The sequence below is a fragment of the Cryptomeria japonica genome, chromosome 9 (genome assembly GCF_030272615.1).
Source record: "Cryptomeria japonica chromosome 9, Sugi_1.0, whole genome shotgun sequence".
In the NCBI taxonomy this organism is placed as follows: Eukaryota; Viridiplantae; Streptophyta; class Pinopsida; order Cupressales; family Cupressaceae; genus Cryptomeria; species Cryptomeria japonica.
In genome coordinates this window covers 349,716,764-349,741,243 of record NC_081413.1, presented here as the reverse complement: position 1 = coordinate 349,741,243, position 24,480 = coordinate 349,716,764, and the positions used below count along the sequence as shown (strand labels likewise).

General features: G+C 35.5%; 1 protein-coding gene across 3 annotated transcripts in view; it reads right to left on the bottom strand.

Annotated features, from left to right (window-relative positions):
• The window catches only part of LOC131029706 (cleavage stimulation factor subunit 77), a 205,659-nt gene that overhangs the window by 137,500 nt on the left and 43,679 nt on the right, over positions 1-24,480 (bottom strand). For all 3 annotated transcript variants that reach the window (XM_057960309.2, XM_057960310.2, XM_057960308.2), the window contains exons 10-14: positions 22,116-22,179; positions 20,428-20,548; positions 17,501-17,559; positions 17,058-17,126; positions 16,812-16,952 (exon numbers count right to left, since the gene is read on the bottom strand). In XM_057960309.2, coding sequence (XP_057816292.2) covers positions 16,812-16,952; positions 17,058-17,126; positions 17,501-17,559; positions 20,428-20,548; positions 22,116-22,179 — 454 coding nt within the window. The remainder of the gene's footprint in view (positions 1-16,811; positions 16,953-17,057; positions 17,127-17,500; positions 17,560-20,427; positions 20,549-22,115; positions 22,180-24,480) is intronic.

Genomic DNA, 24,480 nt, shown 5'->3' with positions numbered 1-24,480 from the left:
ATTTCTAACAGACTCGCCAGATTCACAAGTCCCCCAAGAAAGATTCAGTCATCCAAGACACCCCCCAACCTCCACTCCCTCACCCTCCCCAAGCCAAGGAGAAAGATTGAAATACAGAAAATTGACTAGATTTGGATTTCTACTAGCCAAATAATGGATCAATTCGGGCACTCTTTCTTTAGTGAATATCTATTATGTTGCATTAAGGTCCTATCAACTGCTCTATGGCCTTGGTGCCTGGATTTTATGAAGATTTTGGACACTTTTAGCATGGTTAAAAGTGATAAACTATGGAAATCAACATAGACCATGAAGGTCCCTACCACCATCAAACCCTTGTTTTGCTTTAAAAAGAAAACTAAAATTTGTTTTAGACTGTGCAAGACAGAAAAGCAGCACTTTTTCTCTTTATTTGGCTTGAAAGATCAAAACAAACTTTTTCCCCTAGTTTTATGATTTTATTACCATTTTTCAATTTCTCAATTTTATCTCAAGTCTATCCCAATTAAATCGTGTTGCCCTGTTTTTAAACTAGACTGCAAATTTTTAAAACGACATACACAAGAGTTTTTACTGACTCAATTTGACTAGTGTGCATCCTAAGCGTTTCCAGGTTGTGTTCTTCATAAACATTCCCTGAGTCAAAGACAAAAACCAAGTAGTTGCAAGATGATGATGACACGAAGGTCTTATAGCCATCATGAATCAAAATTTTGTTCTCTAATCCTGAGAGCGATGCTACATATTGATGAAAATGCAAAAATGATTGTATTTTAAAAACCATGACTCAGTTCGTTGAACCTGTTTATAGGACTAATCTTGATGCTATTCCAAGTAATGTGGCCAATTTTCGTGTTGACCCAATTTACGAATTACAAGATTTAAAGCTTCTATTTTTAGTGACCTAATCCGGAAAGCCTAAGCTACTGATTCGGGTACAGATACGGATACAGAATTGGGTACAGATTCGCGGGTACGGCAAAAAAATTTCCTTGGGTACCCGTACAGGTACGTCCATATATATCTATATATAATAATAAATATATATATATATATAATAAAATTATAAAAGAAATGCACTTAATACCAATATATATATATCTATATATAATAATAAAAAATGTTTAAAAACTTAATTTAAAATATTATTAATTTATCTTATATTACAATATATCTATTATTTATATTATTATAAATTAATAATATTTTCGATTATAATTTTAAGCATATTTTATATAGATATAAGTTAGTTATATATAAAACTTATATTATATAAGTTCAATTTAAAGTTTAAATAATTTAATGTAAAGTTTAAATATTTTAAAGTAATGCATGGTGCGTCATATCATGTGTGAAAAATATATGGTTCGATGGAAGACGGAAGCTCAAGGATTTAGTTGCAAGCAAGGGCAAAACATGGAGGCTCAAGGATTTAGTTGCAAGCAAAGGCAAAACACGAAGGCTCAAGGATTCAAGTTCAACTGCAAGCAGAGGCAAAACACAGAGGTGACACACAAAGGCAAAACACCAAAAAAATTATGAATCTTCCAAATTCGAGTGCCCGGGCCGCACCCAAGATGAACCTAGGGGCGAACTAGACTCGTACAGGAACTCAGCTCGTACCCGGCTCCAATTTCAGGCCTTACCTGCAGAACCCAATAACTTAGCTAAAAACCATTAAAATCAAGATTTGTCAAATCAAAACGCACTCATTTATTTGGGTTCTTCTCATCATAGCATTCTACCGATCTTGGCAAAATTTCATGGCAGAAAGTTAAATTGGTCAAAAGTTATCATTGCTTCTCTCATGCAACCTTTGAGATTAGAGATAGAACTTCATTTGCACGCCTTTAGCTATTGGGGTATAAGATGCGAAATGAGCAAACACAAAGGAATTACCTCTCCCTACACATGGTAGCATACATGAGATCAATGCTTCAATTTGTATTCAATAGTTCATTGACACTCCATGGCTTGGAAGGGTTACACTCTGTGGTGAAGGTGCAAAAATTACTAGTATGAGTGAGTGCAAAGATTTATGGATTGAACATCCTTGATAAAAACATATGGGATGTGTTTGATAACATTAGCCATTGTGTCATGTTTGTAAGAAAACTCTTGATAACTTGACCAAATGAGCCTCTTACGACAAACATAGTTTTTACTCCTATTGGTAAATAGAATTGTCACTACGATTTTGTCTCCAAAAACTGATCCCGTTCACACAAAGAGCAGTGACAACTGTGTTGCAAGGCGTGCGCCCTCAGTCTCCTTGTGTTGTGAAGCGCAGCGCTCGGGTTCGTGACATGGCTTAACTACCTCCTCTGTATTCTATAAGTCTAGTGGTTGTATCGGGCATTAACAGGCCAATCTTTTGGTGCAACGACAACCGCACTTGTAACAAGTGGTATAAGAGCTTGGTCACAGGTTCAAACTCCTCGCTTGCGCTAGGGGGGGATTGTTGCAAGGTGTGCACCCTTGGTCTCGTTGTGTTGTGCAACGCAACGCTCGAGTCTGTGACATGGCTTAACTGTCTCGAGCGGATTCTATAAGTCTAGTGGTTGTATCGGGCATTAACAAGTCAATCTTTTGGTGCAACGGCAACCGCACTTGTAACAAACCATGCCAACAGTTGGTGAGATCATTGTGAAACTACAATCTTCCTCTACATTTGAGAGGGGCAGCTCCCTTGTGTACTTTTTAGGATTTTTGTGTACTTTTAACCTAAATGTACATAAAGGACAAAACATAAAACTAAAAGAGTATAGAGAACAAATACCCCATTGGCAGACATACGAATACCCAATAAGACTTCATGACTAATAACGATTACAAAGGGGGTTTAACACAAAATAAGTTTTGAAATGCAATGGTGATCAAAGAAGGAAAACATATTTCGACATAAGAAGAAACAAATTACCTTAGCACACTCAAACCAAGATAACAAGGTATGATTGTGTTTCATCAATTATAACATTTGAATTACAAACCAATGGATTCCATAAATACACAAAGATATTACCAACTTAACATACATACAATAAATCAATAATGATAACTCGATAACACATTTATACATAAGAACTAAATGCATTATTTATTATCCTTTTGAAAATATACAAGTTCAAAAAGCTTTAGGTACAAAATGTGAAGCCAAAAGTTCCTATACACACTTTAAAAATTTCTCCAAAATTTCCCCCTTTGTAGAGTCCCCCTTACATTACAAAATAGCTAAGTTATCGATTCTTCCCAAAAAGCCTTGGATCCTGATTCCAATTCCGCTCAGGTCCTAATTCGAGCCTAATTCCCACTGGATTCCTCCCGGGTCCTTCCCAGGTGGTTGGGTCCTCTGTGGGTCTTGCATGGCTAGGTCCTTTGTGGGTCCTACCACGCAAGACCCACAGAGGACCCAACCACCTAGGAAGGACCTGGGAAGAATCCATGTAAAACCCAAGCGGACCCGGGCGGACAAAGGCTCGTGGGTTCCCAAAAACGGGACTCACGGGTCATAAAGCTCAAAAAAACAATTAAAAAACACTTTTTTTATATTTTTTTAACCTAAAAAGCATAATTTTGCCCCTCATGATGCATGAAATGCATCAAAACATTCATTCAGCTCATTTCATTTGCATTTTTGAAGATTTTTTCTCTACAGCCAGGGTTTGAAGTTTTTGCATTTTACTTTGAAGGTGAAGACTACAAAGGTGTGAGACATGCATCAAAGGCGTAGGAATCATTGGAGGAGCAAGATTTAGCCATCAAAGGTGAGTGAATCATATTAGATATTGCAGAGCAATCGAATAACTCATTTGCATTATGGAAAGATATTTATACATGAGGATGACTGCAACCGTGTGCTTTATCTGGCACTCACAGGTTCAACAAATTATAAACAAACTAAACAAATATACTAAGTTTACATACCAATAATAACAACCATAAAAAAAACATTAAACAACCTATCTACGTGGAAGCAATGATGGAATATCCAACATTCCCCCCTTATTACATCATTTCTTTAAAGCACTAATAAGAGAATCCTGAAAACTTTCAAATTTCACGTGTGCAAGAGTCTTGGTGAAGATATCGGCATGTTGTTCCTAAGTTGAGTAGAATTGAAGTTGGATGTTGTTTTGTTGAACATGTTCTTGTATGAAGTGGCAGTCAACTTCAATATGCTTGGTCCGTTCATGAAACACCGGATTCCTAACAAGCTTGAGAACACTCTGATTATCGCAATAGAGGACCAATAGGCTGATTTTGAGGTGCCCCCAATCCTTCCAATATGCGACATAGCCAAACTACTTCACAAACTGTTGCACTCGCTGCACGATACTATGCTTTTGTTGAAGAACGAGCAACTGTAGCTTGCTTCTTACTTCCCCAAGAAATAGGACCGACACCCAAGAAGAAAACAAATCCAGATGTGGATTTCCTATCATCAATTGAACCTGCATAATCAACATATGCATACCCAGTCAAGAAGAATTGATCACTCTTCTTATATTCAAAACCACGTTCCATTGTACCACTTATATACCTTAAGACCCTTTTGTTGCATTCCAATGGGATGTTTTTGGTTCTTGCATGAATCTTGAGAGATAATTAACAGCAAAACTAATGTCTGGTCTACTATAAGTCAAATAAATCAAACCTCCAATCATTTGTCGATAGAGAGTTGCATTCACCTGAGGAGATGAATCAGAAACAAACAATTGCAAACATGATTCCATAGGTGTAGACATGGGTTTGGAATCCATCATTCTGAACTTCTCGAGCAGTGTCTTGGCATATTTCTTTTGTGACACAAAGATATGGTGATTTGTTTGCCATACTTCTAAGCCAAGACAATAGTGCAGTAGCCCGAGATCCGTCATATCAAAAGCCTTCTTGAGATCATTCTTGGTTGTTTCAACCATTTATTCTAAGCTACCTGAGGATAACCATGTAATGTCCCCTTTTCTAGGCAACATGAGATGAGCAGGGGTTGACCTACCATTCGAGTTCCCGTAGGTCAACGATATGGTTAGGCGACTCATTCTGAGGGTCATGAAGCTTTGCAGGGGCTCTATGAGCTATTTTGGACCTTCAGACGACAGTTCCTACTTTTTTAGGGAGGTCTCCTATTTTTTAGGGAGAACTGGCAGTTGACTGGATGACCACCCGGGGGAACAAGGAGCAGAGCAGGAACCTTTTGAGCAGTTACAGGTGTTTTGAGAGAGGTTCCTATTTTTAAGGGTGAGTCCCTGCTTTTTAGGAGGAATTGTCAGCTGGCCTGCAAGACTCAAACAACATCAGTGATCGCAGTGCTTCAGACGGAATTCAAATCTGAGTCGCGAACTTCATTTTATGAATAAATTAGGAAATATTAAAATATTTCCTAAGTTGAATTAAATAAATAATAATAAAGTGAAATAATACAATCACTTTATATTAATAAAGTGGCCTCTTGGCAAATTTTCTTTTGATAAGGAATTAGACCCTCAATGGGTCAAATTACTTAGGGGAAGTACTTTTTTAATAAAAATAAACATTTTAACATGTTTAATGATGCCAAAAGTCCAACCCTAACCCCAAATTCGAATTAGGGATTGAGGAATGTTAAAAGAGCATTTGGGAGCTCATTTTTGCATTATGTGATTGAAGATTTTTGAGAAGAAAACTATTTTGCAGGTTTGCAACGTATTTTGCAGGTGTGTGGATTGGAATTGGGGACATAGACCTCCATTTCTGAGAGAAAGGACGAAAACCCTTTCATATTTTGTCAATTTGGAGTGCTGGGAATGCATATATCTAACCAACAAGGGTATTATTGAGAGGAATTTTGACACTTACAGCAGTAACTAATCATTAGAATCAGATCTGAACAGTTAGAGAGCAAATTTTGGTGAATTATTGGAGTTTGTGGCCAGCCATACCTCTCCCAGCCTAGTCGTACACCCGTAGCTTGCTTGGGAATTCATAAAAAATAAATTGAAGGGTTTTACTTGGAATTTTCTGTACAAATCTCATTGTCAGCAGTAGGAATAAAGATTGGAATCATTCTTTCAGGCTTATGAAGTCACTAGAGAGAGATAGGAGCAAATCAATGTGGAAAATTGTCCATTTTCAGTGAAGTCTCCTGGGGGTTTGAAGGAAACAGCAACAGTTTGGTCTATTTATGTTAGATTTGTTTTTGGTAATTATTTTCTAGAGGAAATAAACTCATTGGAGCAATTAGGAGTCATTGGTAGCTCCTGTAGCAGCACTTGGACTCATTTATGCTAATAAAGTAGCCCTCCAGGCAAGGCAATGGACCTTTGGTAGGCCAATTTTGGCATGTCTTTAGTGAATTCCATTGTTTATTGGCTTTTGATAATTGCTGTTATAAAAATCACTCAATCTGAAATTTTATTTCAGTCATTAGTTTATGTTTCTTGTTGTTTTTCAATTGCATTATTTAAATTCCAAGGCATACATACTTTGCAAAAACACAAAAAAAGCAAAAAACCACAAAACAAGCAAACAAAACCAATTTCCTTTTCCGCTGGCCAAGGAATTTTAAAAATCAGAAAACTAAGTCAGATTGCTACATTCCGTAGTCGGCATCTTTCAAACCAAGTCATCAACATATACATTAATGATCACAATATCCCCCCCTTGATCCTTGAGGTAGAGGTTTGGATCATATGGATGCCTAGTGAAACCATGTTTTGGCAAATGCTCATCAATTTTGATAAACCAGACTCTAGGAGCCTCTTTGAGAAATAAGTGACAATAAAATTTAAAATATACCATATATAAATCTGGTCAAACTTTAACATGGTATCAGAACCAGCATAAGGATAAAATCAGATCAGATTTATTTAGGCAAGACTACTCTTCATATACCCTTGATTTCCTCACTCTCTTCTATAAGTCACAATGGTGAATGGTGTTAGATTCGGGGATCGCCTTGAAGGAGCTTCCAACTTTGTATCTTGGAAGTTTAGGATTATGATTGCCTTAAGCGATAATGAATTAGATGAATTCGTAAAGAAAGTTGTACCTGAACCAGATGACGAAGGTGAGAAGCCTCAATGGATGAAAAAGAATAATAAAGCCATGAAAATGTTAGTGGATGCAGTAAAAGACCACATTGTACCAATTATCTCAAAATTGGAAACAGCCTATGATATGTTCAAATCATTAGAAAGTATGTACGAGATAAATAACACTAGTAGAGCTCTCGCATTAAAGAAACAACTCCACCATGTTAAAATGATCAAGGGCAAAACGATCACCGCATACTTCATGAGGATAACCGAACTAAGAGATCAACTCTCCACCATTGGTTACACAAATGAAAGTAAAGAGTTAACCATGTTAGCCCTCAATGGTTTCCCTTCTTCTTGGGAATCATTCATTCAAAGGATAAGTGCACGATCTAAACTTCCTAAGTTTGATCGTCTAAAAACAGATTGCATTCAAGAAGAGTCTAGATTGGCGATAAGAGGCATTGGCCAAAGCTCCATAAATGAAGATATTCATGTTCTTGCCTCGCACTCTTCAAAGATGAAAGGTAAGAAAGGATCTTTCAAAAGGAAGAAAGATGAGGAATCCAATGGTGCTCCTACTTTCAAAAGAAGGAAGGATATTTCAGAAATCCAATGTTTTAGATGTGACAAATATGGGCACTATGCAATGCAATGTCCAACCAGGACTATGCCTCAAGCTTCCATTGCGGATGTAGATGAGACTCTTCCACAAAAGGATGCAGATGGATTCATATTCTGATTTGAAAGAGATAAGTTTTATGGTTGAATAATGTTCATGAATTTCATATGTATTTATTAATTCACGCAATTACATTATGCGTGTTATTTGTGAAGTAACATTGTCAACAGATGTCCCCTTACGACAAGCTACATTTGGATATCTTGTTTTTTAAATTTCTTCAATTACTATGAGAAACTTCTCCCTTACATACAGGACATCTTTAGAATCACAGCCTGCTGCTTTTTAGGTTATAGAGTATTGAAGTTCTATTTGTGATGAAGAGATTGAAATTCAAGAAGAATATGTAGAGGACTTTAGTGGAGATTCTGAGATTTTGCATTTCCAAAACAAATATTTACCTGCAGAAGTGCAATTCACTTGTGAAAGCCATAGAGGCATTTGTGCAGGTGATGATAGCATCTATGGTTACAAAGAAAAGTTGAGACGAGGGCTCTCCAAATGAGAGGGAGCATACTGCTAGGGGATTTTGTTCTGAATCTCAGGATAGTCATATTCATGTCTAGGGCTCGACCTTATGACAGTAGTTCCGTAGTGATTTTGGATCTTACACTTTGAGACATATGAGGATCATACTAGAAAATGAGAATCTCCTGAAGCAAGATATCTTCCATGATTGGGTCCATGTGAGCAGGAGATGCTTCTGTGACAGAGGGAGCAACTGAGAAGATATGCTTCGATTGATATTCGAGGATTTTGATCATATTGATTCAGAGGGAGTGGACCATGTCAAGATGGTTTCTCTAGTGATTAATCAAAGAATTATGCTTCATGAGATGGAGTCCCATGTATATAGGTTGGAAGGCCTTTATGCTAATTCATGAAAGGTCAAGGCATGTGGAGATAAAGTGGAAAGGTATGTTATCCAATTAAGATACATTAGTACTAATGAACTGACGGCAGACATTCTCACCAAGCCTCTCTCCAGAATAAAGTTTGTGTACTTTCGAGGTAAGCTTGGTATGGTAGAAAATGTGGCCCTAGCTGAGATTAGGTCTCAACAACATTGATTTGTTTTAATAGTACTAATGTATTTTCTAAGATGTTTAATGTGTAAACTCTTATTAAATCTTATTAAATCTTATTAATCTGATATGACATTGATTTGTTTTAATAGTACTAATGTATTTTCTAAGATGTTTAATGTGTAAACTCTTATTAAATCTTATTAATCTGATATGGTTCATGATTAGTGTCATGTGTGTGACTCCATGACTTCTTTGGTTCAGTGCTTGATGAGCGCCTGTGAACATTATTGTGAGGTGACGATCTCTCAATGATGAACACTTGTACATCTGATCATTATCGTAAGATGACGATCTTACGATATTGATTGATCATACCATTATGATGGATATCATGAGACGTGATATCTATGGATATGTCATAATGGTTTATATCTCTACAAGTAATATCTATGGATATGCCATCATGGTGGATATCATGAGACGTGATATCCATGGATAAGCCATAATGGTGGATATTACATAAGGAGATATTCATGGTGGATTTCATGTGACGTAAAATCCGTGGACATGCCATGAAGTAATATCAGTTGATATACCATAATGGTGGATATCATGAGACGTGATATCCATGGATAGCCCATCATAGCTGATATTACATAAAAGAGATATTCATGGTGGATATTACGTGACGTAATATCCGTGGACATGCCATAAATTAATATCCTTAAAATTCCATAATGGTGGATATCACGAGACGTGATATCCATGGACATGCCATAATGGTGGATATTATATTCTATGATTATGGTGGATATCATGTGATGTGATATCCATGGATATGTCATAACTTTTTATATCACGGTAAGGTGATATCTTTCCCTCACACATTAAATGGAACTATTGTGTTTACTATAAGGTGTTATTACTTATTGAAGGATAGAAGGATTTCCTCCCTAGCGAAGAGGGAGTGTTAGAAATGTGTAGCTTCCGTCAGATGAATCCAACCGATCTGATTAATACAAAAATCTAATTGGCCTTTTCGGCCTGAGACATTTGTATATTAAACTTGTTAATTTATATCCTTCATTTAAATTTAACTGTTTAATCAGTTTATTATAATCATTAATGAATGATCTTATAATCATTTGAATAAACAATCTGTTGTGTGTTTATATGTATATAATCGACAATGTATAGTATCGAGCATATAATATAATCATCGATTGCTATATTGATCATTCCGATTAATATTGATTATATTATGATTGTTATCAGTTATGGATTACCAATTGGGTTTTGTATATACTTGCGATTTGATTAAGGTTTGATTAGTGTTTGTTATGGATATGCGTGGATCCACATAGGAGTCACGACTCTATGTGGAACCATGTCGATTCCACATAGAGTCATGACTCTATGTGTATCGATATGCTTTCATATATTATCGACTATAGTATTCAGTCGATAAAACAATTCATAACACAGAGAACACTTATACTATATGCAATCAACCCTTACTGCAAGCAAATTACTTTGGGTGCTGTCGACGTTGAACAGTCGATAATAATATATGCAGAAATAATATATACTGAGCATTACAATAAGGTTATGAAACTGCTGCAGCAGATCGTTTATTGTTGTTGATTAATATACATCATTTGAACTGAGGATAGTTCGAATTAGTTTATATATTCTGCATATTGAATCATAAAGGAATTTGTAGTATAACTATCAAATAAGTGACAATAAAATTTAAAATATACCATATATAAATCTGGTCAAACTTTAACATTGGCTACGAGTCTAGCCTTATGTTTATCTATACTACCATCTGCTTTATACTTAGTAGTTTTAAAAATCCATTTACAACCAATTGCTTTCTTACCAGGTGGTAGATATGATATTAACAATGCAACAGCAGTGCTTATTGATGAATCATGAAGCCAGTCATTGATATTGTTCAACTTATTAGTTATTAACAAGTGATTATTTATTTTCCTCATTAGATGATTAATTTCATTATTCATAGCTCTTAGTATTCATAGTTCTACTTCAGTTTAAAAAAGAAGGGTCGATGTATGTTACCAAAGCGCTTAGAGACCAAATACAATAGGTTCCCTCAAAGTTTACAGATCCAAGCCCTTACCTATCTTGGGTCTATACCCTCAAGGCTTATGGGTCGTTGATCCCCACTCTATCTTGGGACTTAGCCTATTGCTTAGATTTAGACTGCCCCTCTTTGGAACATCTCATTCCCATCTTCTTAAATACAAACAGTAATAACATGATTTAGACTATAAGTATACTAATTACTTATGTATTATGTATTATGTATTATGTATATATATGAAATTAAGTATGACTGTCATACATATTGCAGTCCATATTAATATTACTATTAATTCTGCATAAGAACATTATCGGGCTTCAGATATTAAGCATACTTATTAAACACATCCCCATGCATACCACCAAGAACAAGAATGTTACTGCCTGTAACTTAATAACAGTTCTGATCTGATCCAATCCATGGCAATTTTACAGGATGCTTTGATTCCTTTCCTTCATATCTCTCAATGTGAGGGAGAGGTCACAACTCTTCATCATGCATGCCCTTTGGCAAGAGACACACCCTTTCACTATTAACAATTTAGCACCTTTTGAAAGAGTGCAACTCTTCATTATTTCTGCCAATTGAAAGGGTCATAACCTTTCATAATCAGATCTGCACTTCTTATTTAAATCAGATATGCACTTCTGATTTCCAAATTATCTCCCTCTCAAATGAGGTTTTCTTCTCCCTTTTATATCTCATTGTTGAGGGAGTCGCAACTTTTCCTTCCGCGTCTTTTGACCATTCATTAACTTAATTAAAATTTAATTAATTATATTTAATTATATTCTTTCATATTTTAATTTAATTTTTAATATGAAAATTTTATCATTATTATTTATTACTAAATTCTATTTTAAAGTGGGGACATTACATTGATACCAAAGAGAGACGATAAAAGAAGGCAGCATTATTTAACTCCACTAGTACTCTAGACAAAGTTAGAGAGGTCAAGGGGAGTCCTAAGAAGATATTCAAGCCAAAGGAGAGTTTGAATTTGAAAGCTTCTAGATTAAACCAATGGAGAATTACTTGTATCAACATTTTGGATCAAACTAAGTGATCAATCCTCAAGATGAAGATAGAAATCTTTCCTCTAATGGTAGACTTCATCAAATTAGGCCAATTCTCTAAAGTATCATCATCTAACTTGCTTTCATGATTAGAATATCAAACTTTATTTGTATTTACAGTTTAAAGTGACTGATTGTTCTGGCCTTGTCTCGTTCATGTTGTTATCCCAAATCATCTCTTTGTCACTAGAAAACATCCTTTATTATCTTATATTAGCATGCTGAATCCAGAATATTCAATTTAAACTTGCTTGCAATCTACTACAGTCATATGAAAGGGCCAGGAAGGTACGAAGAGATCGTAAATTTCAAGACCAAACATCTTGTCACCTGACTTTGTGTGAGTGCCAAAGTTAGATTTATGTAAGAGGTTGACATTCTGATACCCATGATTCAGGGTCAAAGGGTTTGTTGAACATTTTGTCATTGATGTCATTGGTTTACTCTAAGCAATAGAGTTTTTTATTGAGCCGCCCGGTTGTCTACTTGAGGTGCTTGAGGTGCTTGAGGTGCTTGCAGTGCTTGGGTGCCTGGTTGAAGCTGGTTGGTTGTGTGCTTCAGCTACTTACTTGGTTGGTTGAGGTGCTTTGCTGCTTGGTTGAGTTGCCTGGCTGCTTGCTCCAGCTATTTGCTTGGTTGCTTGAGGTGATTTGTTGGCTACTTGAGGTACTTGGCTGTCAGCTTGAGCTGTGTGTGAGTCTGCTTCACCTAGTTGAGTGCCTACTTGTCATTTTATTAGCTGCTACATTAGCTCATGTGCCATGTCATCTTTTAATTGTCAAAAGAGTTTTTAATATGAGTTTTGATATTGATAATCTCTTTATTCGTTGAAGTTGTTTATGGTAGCCAATAATTTTATGTTGGCAAGTTCAGCATATTATTGTGTGTATATTAACAATGCAACAGTGGTGCTAAATATGGGGAGGTTGTGTGTCATGCTGAAGGCCAGCCGTTTTCAAAATTATGCCAGTTTTAAACTCTATCTATATTGTGCCAACAGAGGTCAATAAGAATTTATTGGTCTGTACGAATGTGGGTGGAGTTACGTGAGGACCATACACTATTCTTCAGATACGTTTTTCTTTTTTTATAAATATTCCTATCTTTAAAAAGGTTATTCTGGGCGTGATTTAAATATTGAACAGAAGATATTCTCCTTAGTGGAGTTCGTGGAGAATTTATGGATGACTGCCATATGAAGAAGATGTGATTTTTTATTGTATGGTTTTTACGAGCTGATTAGATACGACTTGATTCTCTGTTGCTGATATAAAAAGTTCTTTATCCTATTAAAAAAAAGTAGAATGGAGTTAATGTGATATAAATTGGACTCAATGAGCCTACATTTTGAAAAAGAATATGGAGACTATAAGAGGAGTTTGACATTGTAATAAGGCAACTACAGCTAGTGACTGGCAGATTATTAAAAAAAAATTGGTTTGGCAGAGCATGTAAGACTATGTTGTGCACGTATAAGGTGAAAGTTTTTTTTATATACAACATGGAACTTTAATCTGTTTTGATGGCACACATTGGATGAACAATCCCGAAGTCATGCGACAAAAAAAAAGAAAACATAGAATCTAATGCTTTGCAAGTTTGAGTTGAGTGTTCTTGAAAAGGGGAGCTGCTGGATATTATGTATGAAGGTGTTAAGATATAACAGAGGAGTGCAGAATACAGTGCATGCAGCATACGAAAGACTGAGAAGTGTGTGTTGTGTGTTTGAAACACTATTAAGGGATACATACCAAGTAAAGGAGCAGATTCAAAGATTATAAACAAAATGTTGATGACAAGTTGAGAGGTCCTTGTGCAAAATCGCAGATATTGAATGATTCATATATTTTCAAAGGTGCTTTACAGAGTGTTGTATGTGTGAGAGTGTGTAACAGAATTTTGAAGTTGAAAATTTAGTACCATATATAGAACCTCACATTGATAAGAGCAATTTTTTGTCAAAACTGTGAAAAGAACTCTATGGCAGACTTGTTATCAGATTGTAGAAGTTTAAAAAGAAAAGCATAACGATTTTGAAGAAGAGAAACGTAAAAATCTGCAGTTGGGGCTTCTGCAGAACGAAAGGTTGGTGCTCTCTGAGGATGGGCGCTCTCTGTGGGTTGGTGCTCACATTTTGTAATCTGGGTTGGTGCCGATTTATGTTAATGAAAGTTTTTTGATGCAATGGTTTCTTACTCAAAAGAGTTTTCCACAAGAAATCTTGGTGTTCATGTCTTAATGGTTGTTCTCTTTATGCTTTCTATGATTTTAAGCTAAGTTACCAGGTTCAGGTTCGGGCACCGGTTCGGGTTCGAAGAACCGATATGCCGGTACGGCAAATTTTTGAAAAGGGATTTGGGTTCGTTAGTACAAAAACAATAGAAAACATCTCTCTCTCTCTCTCTCTCTCTCTCTCTCTCTCTCTCTCTCTCTCTCTCTCTCTCTATATATATATATATATATATATATATAATATAATATATAATAATATATATTATTATATAATATAATATAATAACATATATTATTAATATGTGTATAAAATCATAAATCAGTAAATTATGAATTTATAGAAAAGCTTTTAAAGTGTAAAATAATAAACCGAAAGCCAATTAATTATCAAAGGCTTCACTGTTCGAAGCCCGCACTTCTCCGTCGAATCCCTCCCTTCATCGATGGCAACTCTATCTCTCCCTCCATCAACAATCAACTGCAAACTAGTGTCAGCAACTGCAAATGGGTGTTTTCATCGACATCAACCTGCAAACAAGTGTTTTCGTCGACGGCAACTGCAACGGGGGTGTATTGACTTTACTGACTTTTGTCCAACCGAACCAGACGCAAACCGAACTCGAACCGGGACCCAACTCGAACCAGGACCAGTATTTGGGCTCTAAGTGCTGAACCCGGTAACTTAGATTTTAAGCAATCTTAGTTTTAAAAGTTCTGAAATACTAATTCACCCTCCCCCCCACCTCTCAATATTTCCTGTGTGCTTCTTAGGGTCATGATGACAATAACAAAACAAATCGAAGTTCCAATGTTTTATGAGTAGAAATGGTTTGTGAGGCAAAGGAAGCAGCACAATAATCAAAGCACAATGATGAAGAGAAAGAACAACAAAGCATTCCACTAGAATGACAACACAAGATCATATTCTAACTGAAATTGCAACTTCTATACAATGATATGGGACATCAGATGTATCAAACAAAACTGACGAACTAGAACCCACTTGATGAATAGCCATATTTCAAAGTTATACAATTAAATGAGACAATGGGAAAGCAGAGCAATTATAATATTAAACTGCTCAGCTTCTGCAGATTTATTTCTACACTTTTTCATTTTCTATATGTAGCAGAGAACAGCTTTGCTGAGCAGAGTCAACACTGCTGTAGTTGTGTAGTATCAAATATATTGAATAATGCTCTGCACTTTTGATCACTAATATTTGAGATGATGACAAGGCCAATGGTGATCACAGCCTTCAACTTGCTTTACTGTTGTGATACTATGAGATGATCAAGATATAGATTCTCGTGTATCAGATTCACTGTTGTAAATCTAAGTATTTGGTCATTCATTTAAATTTCATTTCAAGGGAGTTTCAGCTGTTGGAAAAAGTTGTGTGCAATAAGAACATTAATATAGAATTCAAAATGAATCCTAACACACTAGAGTAGAGTCACTCTATTGATATTGGATAAGAAAGCATAGAGTAGCATAAACTAAAGTCTAAACACAAAAGATTCAAAACTCTCACTTCTAACAAGCAAGATTATCCCTGAACAGAAAGGAAACAGTTAGTACAATTCCCTTTCTCTGATAGAATGTTGTTTATACACGTAGATTCTGAAATAGATATTGTATCACCTATGTCCCATTTTTTTCCCACGCCTGTTTCATTTGGCCCTAGAAGAATCAAAGGAATTTTGAACAGTAGTAGCATGAATGTCTTAACGTTAATGACACATCCTTGAGTGACCCATGCAGGCTGCACAAAACAAAAATAATTTTTTCTCTCCATTTACTACAAATACACTATGGTTCCAATATCACCAAAGATTAACTGAATGATCATCATGGGATACAATAAAGCTAATGATATCGGATAAAAAAGCATAGAGTAGCATAAACTAAAGTCTAAACACAAAAGATTCGAAACTCTCACTTTCAACAAGGAAGCTTATCCCTGAACAAAAAGGAAACATGAAGTACAATTCCCTTTCTGTGATAGAATGTTGTTTCTGCATGTATTTTCTGAAACAGATACTGTATCACCTATATTCCATTTTTTCCCACGCCTGTTTCATTGGCCCTAGAAGACTCGAAGGAATTTTGAACAGTAAACAATGAATATCTTAACGTTAATGACATGTCCTTGAGTGACCCATAAAGGTTATACAAAACATAAATAACTTTTTCTCTCCATTTACTACAAATACATTGTGGTTCCAAAATCACAGAAGATTAACTGAATGATCATCATGGGGTACAATGAAGATAATGATTGAGAAATTTTCATGCAGCCATGTAATCTTCGACCCACATGGTTTGCCCCGTATTCCATCAAAATCTAGATATGCCAAACAAAAGAACAATGCCACACATCTCAATTTGGTTGATACTTGCATAGTCTGAAGCTTTCATATACTCATGGCAACACAGCTTACTGAGAAAAAAACAATGGAGTTAAATATATCGCCACTTGCTAGTATTAGACTAACAATAAACTACATTATAAACTGTTCCGTGTCAGAATTCAGGAATGAAAAAGCCAAGCAAAGCATAGAAGCCATTATATAATTACAGGAAAATAAAGAACAATAAAATTCAAACTAGGATGCATAAAATCTTTATCCATCATAAGAATAATTCTATGATAAGACAGGAAATGACCTTGGGTTCCTTGTCTAGGCAAAATGCCATCATTGCAAAAGCAACATAGAAATGGTATGTGCATTTTTGAGATTTTCGTGCCTCTGAAAAGAATTTCCGTGCAGCTTCAGGCCCTTCATTTCTCCTTATGAAACGAAGGAACTGCAATTTACCACAAAGATTATAGCCAGAAGAAAAAATTTGTCATGAAAGAAGTGCTAGAACCTAGCTTGGATAAGAATTCAGGGGAAAATGTATTTAACTTGCCTGAATATATCCTAAAGCTGTTGCAGTGCTACTGTTTCTCACTAATTTCTCATATATTTCCTTAGCCCTCTGCATCAGAATGAAAACTTTTAGGCTAATGAAGTTTAAAAAGTTTAATCAACAATTAAGTAAGATCAGACATTAAATCTCTGTGGGATTTTGAATAGCATATGCTAAGTCATCTCAACAGTGACCAGCTTCCATAAGTAACCATTACTTTGATGATTTCTCCCTCATTTGTGTTGGAAATAATCACAAAGCAGCGGAACCCATAAGAAAAACAAGCACCTCTAAGCATTTGATAGTATGAAACTGAATCAATCATCATTAGAAAATCCCACATAGATAATACAAAAATCTGATTAGATAATACAATAATTAGTTCACAAAAGTAAATAAGATACTTGAAGTTTGCATATTGAATATGTGTAATCTGAGATCACCTGAACTCTTCCACGAGATTCCTCAAGCTCAGCATAAGCATACCATAACACTTCCGACTCTAAATTATTACATACAACCAGAATTGTATCAATGAATAAATTGCAATACAAGTTTTGGATACAGGCCAGAATGAAATTTACAATAAAACATTTCAGAATATTTGGCACCACAGATAGATGATAATTAATAAACCAGTAAGTCATAAAACAAATAAACAAATGCAGCCATGAAATACCATGTCTAAATTTATGACATCAAATACAGAATATCAGAAAGTTCCATCACATCAATTTCATTCGTTAGCAACTCTTGCAGTGTTAATTGTGCCATGTACACAATGAATTTTAACAAGCACACACATTATCATGAAAATTGATCAGTTTTAAAGAGTTTAAATATTCTTCTCATATTAATATATTATGCCTTGTTGCTTATTTTCTTCAACTAAATAAAGAATTTCCCATTAAAATCCAAGCTACAAATATGTAAGATCCCAAAAGATATTTTCTATTCTAATTTGCCCTGCCTCTTTCCTAGTGTTACTATTAATACAATGTAAGCAAAAAATATTAACAAAAATATACAATTTGATCATTGAGAATTGATACCCTTTCTCGTAGCTTCTTAATCACTCCCATTCTTTGGATGCATAAGCCTCCTAAAGTTCAATCGCTTTTTACTAAGACTTACTGAGTTTGATTTGTACTTGTAGATGCTGGCTATAAAGGATAGAAACAGGTCTGCTTCTTCACATAGGTCGTGACCTTTTAAAACCCAGCATACCAGGGACATCTGAGCTACATTTTGAATGCCACCAAAATTCCATTTTTAAGTATAATAAAAACTATAGTTTAACATAGTTTTCCACAACCACAAATTATTTTTTGTAAACTATTTTGCAGGTTTGCAACTGGGCACATATTACTTTAGTGGTATAACTAAGAGTGTTAGACTAACATTCTCACCTTTAAAACATTTTTATTTTAGCAGTAAAAATACAACTTGGGAAACTTGTGTTTGAAATTTTAAAGAATTTAACGATGGCCCTGCTCTTCTTTTATCCTGCAACAATTTTTCCCTTCTGATCAACAAAGTTTATTTCTTATTACCAACAACAAAACTGTGGACTGATTATTTTGCAATGAGTCTTAAACAGGATACAGTGACTCATTCAAATTAAAGCTTCACACTAATGCAAAAACACTTTAAAGGACTTACATTTTATGGGTATTCATTGGCCCAGATTGTATTTCAAACAGTGGATGACATGTAATTGGAAGAAAATAGTGCCATATTACAGTCAAGATGACTCACAAACTGGCTAAAACACCATCAGAACTCTTTGAGAGAGGAGGATGTCACAGTCTACACAGTATAGGATTGAACAAATGATAAGGTAGACTTCCCCAGGGAAATTTTTACTCCCACCAAGACAATCTCTTGTCTATAGCATTAATTATGGTACCTTTAGCCAAATATCCAAGTCATTTAGCCAGAGACGGGTTACATGAGATTGTTTCCCAATAGCAAGAAGACTCTCCTCTCTTAGCTTAGCCACCTTATATTTGTAAAGCACAGAACATTTCAATCTGTCTAGTACATTCCTCAATGAGGAGAATGGGGTAGGGTGTACTGTCTACATTTTCAAGTTATTAATTATAATTTTATGAAGATAAATATCAGAGTAACTTTCTGTTTGACTTTATACATTCTATTTGTAGAGGAAGAAAAAGGATAAAAATTCTTCAACTTATAAATGTCTTAGTAGAAGACTGGTTTTAGAATAGGATACAAGCTTCTATTTAAGAGGCCCACATGAGACTTTCTGTGTATACAGAAGATAAGATAGAAAGCAGCCCACGTTGCGACTTTGTTCTTGAAGAGATAGGAAGTCAAAACCCATGCACAATAAAAGTTATATTTATAGTAGTTAAACTGTTAAACTTATAATTGTTCCAAAGCACTAGAAACTTTCAGCACTAAAAACTTTCTTTATAATTCCTCTTTAGGCTATTGCTAGTGTTTTTTCCCTCTGAAACACAACCACAAAGAAGGGCAAAAATCTTATCCTTTTCCTCAGTCTGCCTCGCATAAACAGTTGACCAAATGAAATAGAATTAAATTGTATGGAACAAAGGGAAATTAATGATCTATTACAACCATCAGCTATCATAATGATTTTTCTAACACCTGCAATTTCTAACTTTAATTTTGCAGTAGTAGAAAATTTGTTTACAATTCCTCTGTAGCTTTTTGCTAGTGTTTTTTCCCTCAGAAACAAACCCATAAAAAAGGGCGAAAAAAGGTATACTTTCCGTCAGTATGCCTCACATAAACAGTTGACCAAATGTAATTGAATCAAACTGTATAGAACAAAGGATCCATTGAAATTAATGATTTAGTACAACCATAAGCTATCATATTGAGCAATTATATAGATAAAGCAAAACTGTTTTTGATTATGCTAGATGGGCAGATAGCTAATCCATGTTTGGGTTATGCAAAACAAGTTTATTTTGTTTGTTCCATATAGATCACGGTTTATCTAATTTGAATAACTTGTAAATTTTGATGAATGTCAGTTAACTCCCCTAGAGTAGGTAGGAATCTGTGAGGAAAACACAAATTGCAAGTGTTTCATGTGCAAGAACCTCCAAAAAAGTTAAAATTTTGGATTCTTATTTAATTTTAAAGATCAAGAAAAAGATAACAAGCAACTCATTTCTCAAATTTTGCATCAAAATAACAAATCTGTGCTTCCATTAGATTACAAATGAGATATCATTCACAATCCATGTTTATAAGTCCTTCAAGTTCTTACTAGCACATCTAGCATATCCTAGACATGTAATACTACTAAACAATTTATTCAGATCAACTTTCCACATAAAAGTTGTAAGCATGGCAGGTGGGTTTGCAAATGAACCTGGTAAAGCCTGCAAGGCTCGCTGAAAAATTTCATTAGCAGAACTTTTGGGCCCATTATCTGCACGCCATGTTGCATAGTCATACCAAATATCTGGATGGTGATACAAATACATAAGGCACTGGAACAAAAAAGGAAGACAAGTGGTGGTCAGAATTGAAAAATTTGTATATATAAAATTGACCTGATTTTTAGAAAAATAAAATGGAAAAAAATATTGAAAACTGAAATGGATTTTAAAATGTAACACTGAGTCCAAACTATATTTCTAAGAAAGATAAGACTGATATTTTGCATTCCTATGCATGCTATTTGATTCAGCAAAAACATAAAGCTCTCTAGCGATGAAGATAATGCCCTCTTGAATCAATTCAGCCATTGTTAAGGACACCCATGTGTTCTGTCAATTCAAAGGCTGTTATATACTCCCTCCAACTCCTCTACTACTTCTACGAGAAGATTCTTGCTAGTATTCGCCACGTGATAGAGGTAGCCTTACTCAAACTTCAACTATGTTGGGGAGATCCTCAATGAATTTAAATGCAAGAGACCTATGTTCAAAAAGAGGCCTCAGTTTTCATAAGCCAAGGATCTCCTTGTACAACCTTGGATTTTTCTAGATTTGTGAAAAATAAGGTCACTAAATATCCTTTCGTCATCGTGAGTATGTCTACATAGGCCATGAGTTGCAATTTTCCTTGCAACCAAATCCTCAAAGGGCTGGGCCCTTGGAATGGAATGCTCCCACAAACTGGCGACTGAGATTTTTTTCCTTGACAAGCCATAATCAATTTTCCATATTGCCCTTGGTGAATTGTTTCCATTAGGCCCAATAAAAGTTTTATGAGCATAGTGTGGTATGATGTGCTTCAAGTCCTCCCTGCAGACTCTATGGGCTCTAGTGAGATTACTTTTCTTAAATTTTTGGTCCTATTCTGACCTGCATAAGGCTGGGAAGAGGCCATGGCCACCCTAAATACAATAGTTTGTTTCTGATTAGGGGATGTGCCTACTGGATGAGGAGTTAGGGGCTGATGAGAAATTGGAAAGGGCATGAACTTGTCGGGTTAGGTAGGAGCACATCCAATAGTATATTTCCAAATCGGCGGTTTAAGTTTCAACCTAATGACCAAGCTCAAAAGCAAACCAAGACTTGCCAATCCACCTAATGTCCATAATTTTAACTTTTCGAATATGGTGACAGTATCTCTGATCTAAAAAAGTAAGTTCTTCCTTAAAAGCTTAATAATATGATTCAAATCATTTCTTCAGAAAACATGTCATTGTAAGAATCCATACAAGTAAGATAAGTCAAATGAATGAGCTCATCACGAATATGGGCGTGCAAGGACATTAGCACAAACAATCAATACTAGAGAACCAAGTCTTGCCAATCCACCTACCCTATGGGTATCATGTCCTGTATTGTAATGATGGAGTTTTGCAACATATTACCTGTCCATAATTGTAACTTTTCTGATAGGGTGACAGTATCTCTGAACTTAAAACATAAGTCCTTTGTTAAAGACTTAATAATATGATTTAATTCATATCATCAGCAAACATGTCATTATAAGGGAACCCATAGAAGAGAAGTCAACTGGATGAGATCATCACAAATATGGGCATGCAAGGGCATTAACGCACACAATTAATACTAGACAATCAAATCAATCCATAGTACATACCTGTTCATATGTCAAGGTAACTCGACTTGCTGATGATACACTATCTACCCTTTGAGGATTCCCTCTGGGACATACAAAATTGAAGATTAGTTTGATTTCAAATTAAGAACTTTATAATTACCTCTATTTCTAAAGCTTATAGCATCAATTTATGCAAATGAGCCAAAAGCAGTGAACATTTCATTAACTTCAAACAAAAAAAGGCTATTATTAAAGACACCTTTATCTTTATTTAGAAATATCAGACATGTGGTTGCTAAGAGGTATGTAGACATTTTAAAGCTGTGAATCTATATTTCCAAAAGTTGAATACCAATTAAAAAAAAAAATTAATGACAAACAATTAAATGATTAATGCAAATTGGAGGATTCGTATAATCAGATTCTACCCAATAGCAACACGTTGATAAACACACAAATTGAAAACAAACATCATGAATGGTCACAAAGCAAAATTGTATTTGAAGCAACATATGGAGCATAATTAGCAAGATCACACATATTAACCCACAGTAACATCTATAATCACCAAGGGTGTGTTAGGTTTGAAGTACAATACTCGTTCTGTAATGTCCCCTTCTTAAGCACGGACAGCTTGGTGACCGTTAGCCTATTTAGTGGGTCTCTGTAGGCTAATGTGGTTGGGTTAGGGAACATTTTGGGACTTGAAGACCTGACCTTGCAGTTCAGCTTATTCACTATTTATAAGTGTTGCACTGAGCTCAATTCAATATGAGATGCTTTATGACATACAAGTGGGGGTGGTAGGCCTCATAATCAGGATCTCCAGAAGGTTGGTAAATTATCAATCCCTTATTATAATGGATATAGGAAAACAACAGCAAGGACCTGGGTTCAGAAATTGGATACATATTTTCAACTCAATCTTGTGCCAGAGGATGAGGCTATCAAACATGCAGCAATTCATTTAGATGGTAGTGTTCATGAATGTTGACATCACAAGATCATCACATTGGATCATGACCAGATTGATTCATATACAGAGTTCACTAAGAAATTGATCGAGAGATTTAATAAAAAGGATCCCAAATTACATTTTAAGGAGTTGGCTCAGCTTAAGCAATGGGAGTCTGTGGATACACACATCGCTGATTTCCAGAGGTTGTTGATATTCGTGACTAATATTTCAGAGAGGAGACTTATTGTGCTAATTATGGTCAGGCTATCTGACCAATTGAGAGGTTGGATTAAGGCTCTTAGTCCACCTGCATTACAAGACCCAAGCAAGAAAGCCAGGGACATTGAGTCCACTTCTAAAAGTAAATTTCATTCAAATGAATTCCTTAATAAGGACAAAGACAAAAAAAACCATTTTCAGAAGGATTTCAATCAGTCTAGACATGAATCTACCAGGCTGGATAGTGATCAGCTCAATGAACTTAGAAGGAAAAACTTATATTTTCAATGCAAGGAGCCAAGGACCCATCTCATATGTGTGCTTTTAAAACAAAAGTTAAAGAAATTGAGTACTTTTCAGCAAATGAAACAGCTTCAGAAAAATCAGACAAGCACACTGATTTAGAGAGTAGCGAAGAAGAAAATTCATCTGAGGAAACAGAAAAGGAACAACAATGTGATGGAACCACCGCCCAACTTTCTAGTTTTCAAAAAGTGGGATCGTTCAAAGTGAGAGGTGATCTTTGTGGGCAGTGAGTAATCACTCTCATTAATACAGGTGCCCCACATAATTTCATTGATGAAGGTCAAGAGCAGACTCAAAACTGAAAATTTTGGTTTGAGCATACAATTGGGTGACTATGAGTTGAAAGATGATTTTTATTTGATGTGTATAAGGGATACAAATGTGCTTCTTGTCATGCACTGGATGCAAACCCTTGGAGAGTTCATTACGAATTTGCATACCATGGAGATGTGGTTTGAGTCAAATGGAAAGAAAATAGTTCTCAACGCTATGTTTGATGGTGGTCCGAGAGTAGTCTCCTTTAAGAGAATGGAGATCCTAATTAGGCATGATCAGATGAAATGGACAACAGAGTGCATCATAATGCCTAAAATTACAGAGAAGCAAAAGAACAGCTTTCACCCAGATATTCAGATTTTCTTGTCCAAGCATAGCAAGGTGTTCAGTAGTATACCTCCTGGGATACCACGAGCATGTTATAGAATTGGAGGGGTCCAAGCTAGTGATCACTACACCATATAGACATCCAAAGTAGCACAAGGACAAAATCGAAAAGGCTATTAAGGAATTTCTTTATATGGGGCACTTAAGACCAAGCAAGAGTCTTTTCACTTATTCAATAGTGTTGGTTTAGAACAAAGATGGCACAATGCGAATGGGCATAGATTACAGCGCACTAAACAAAAAGATGATTAAGAACAA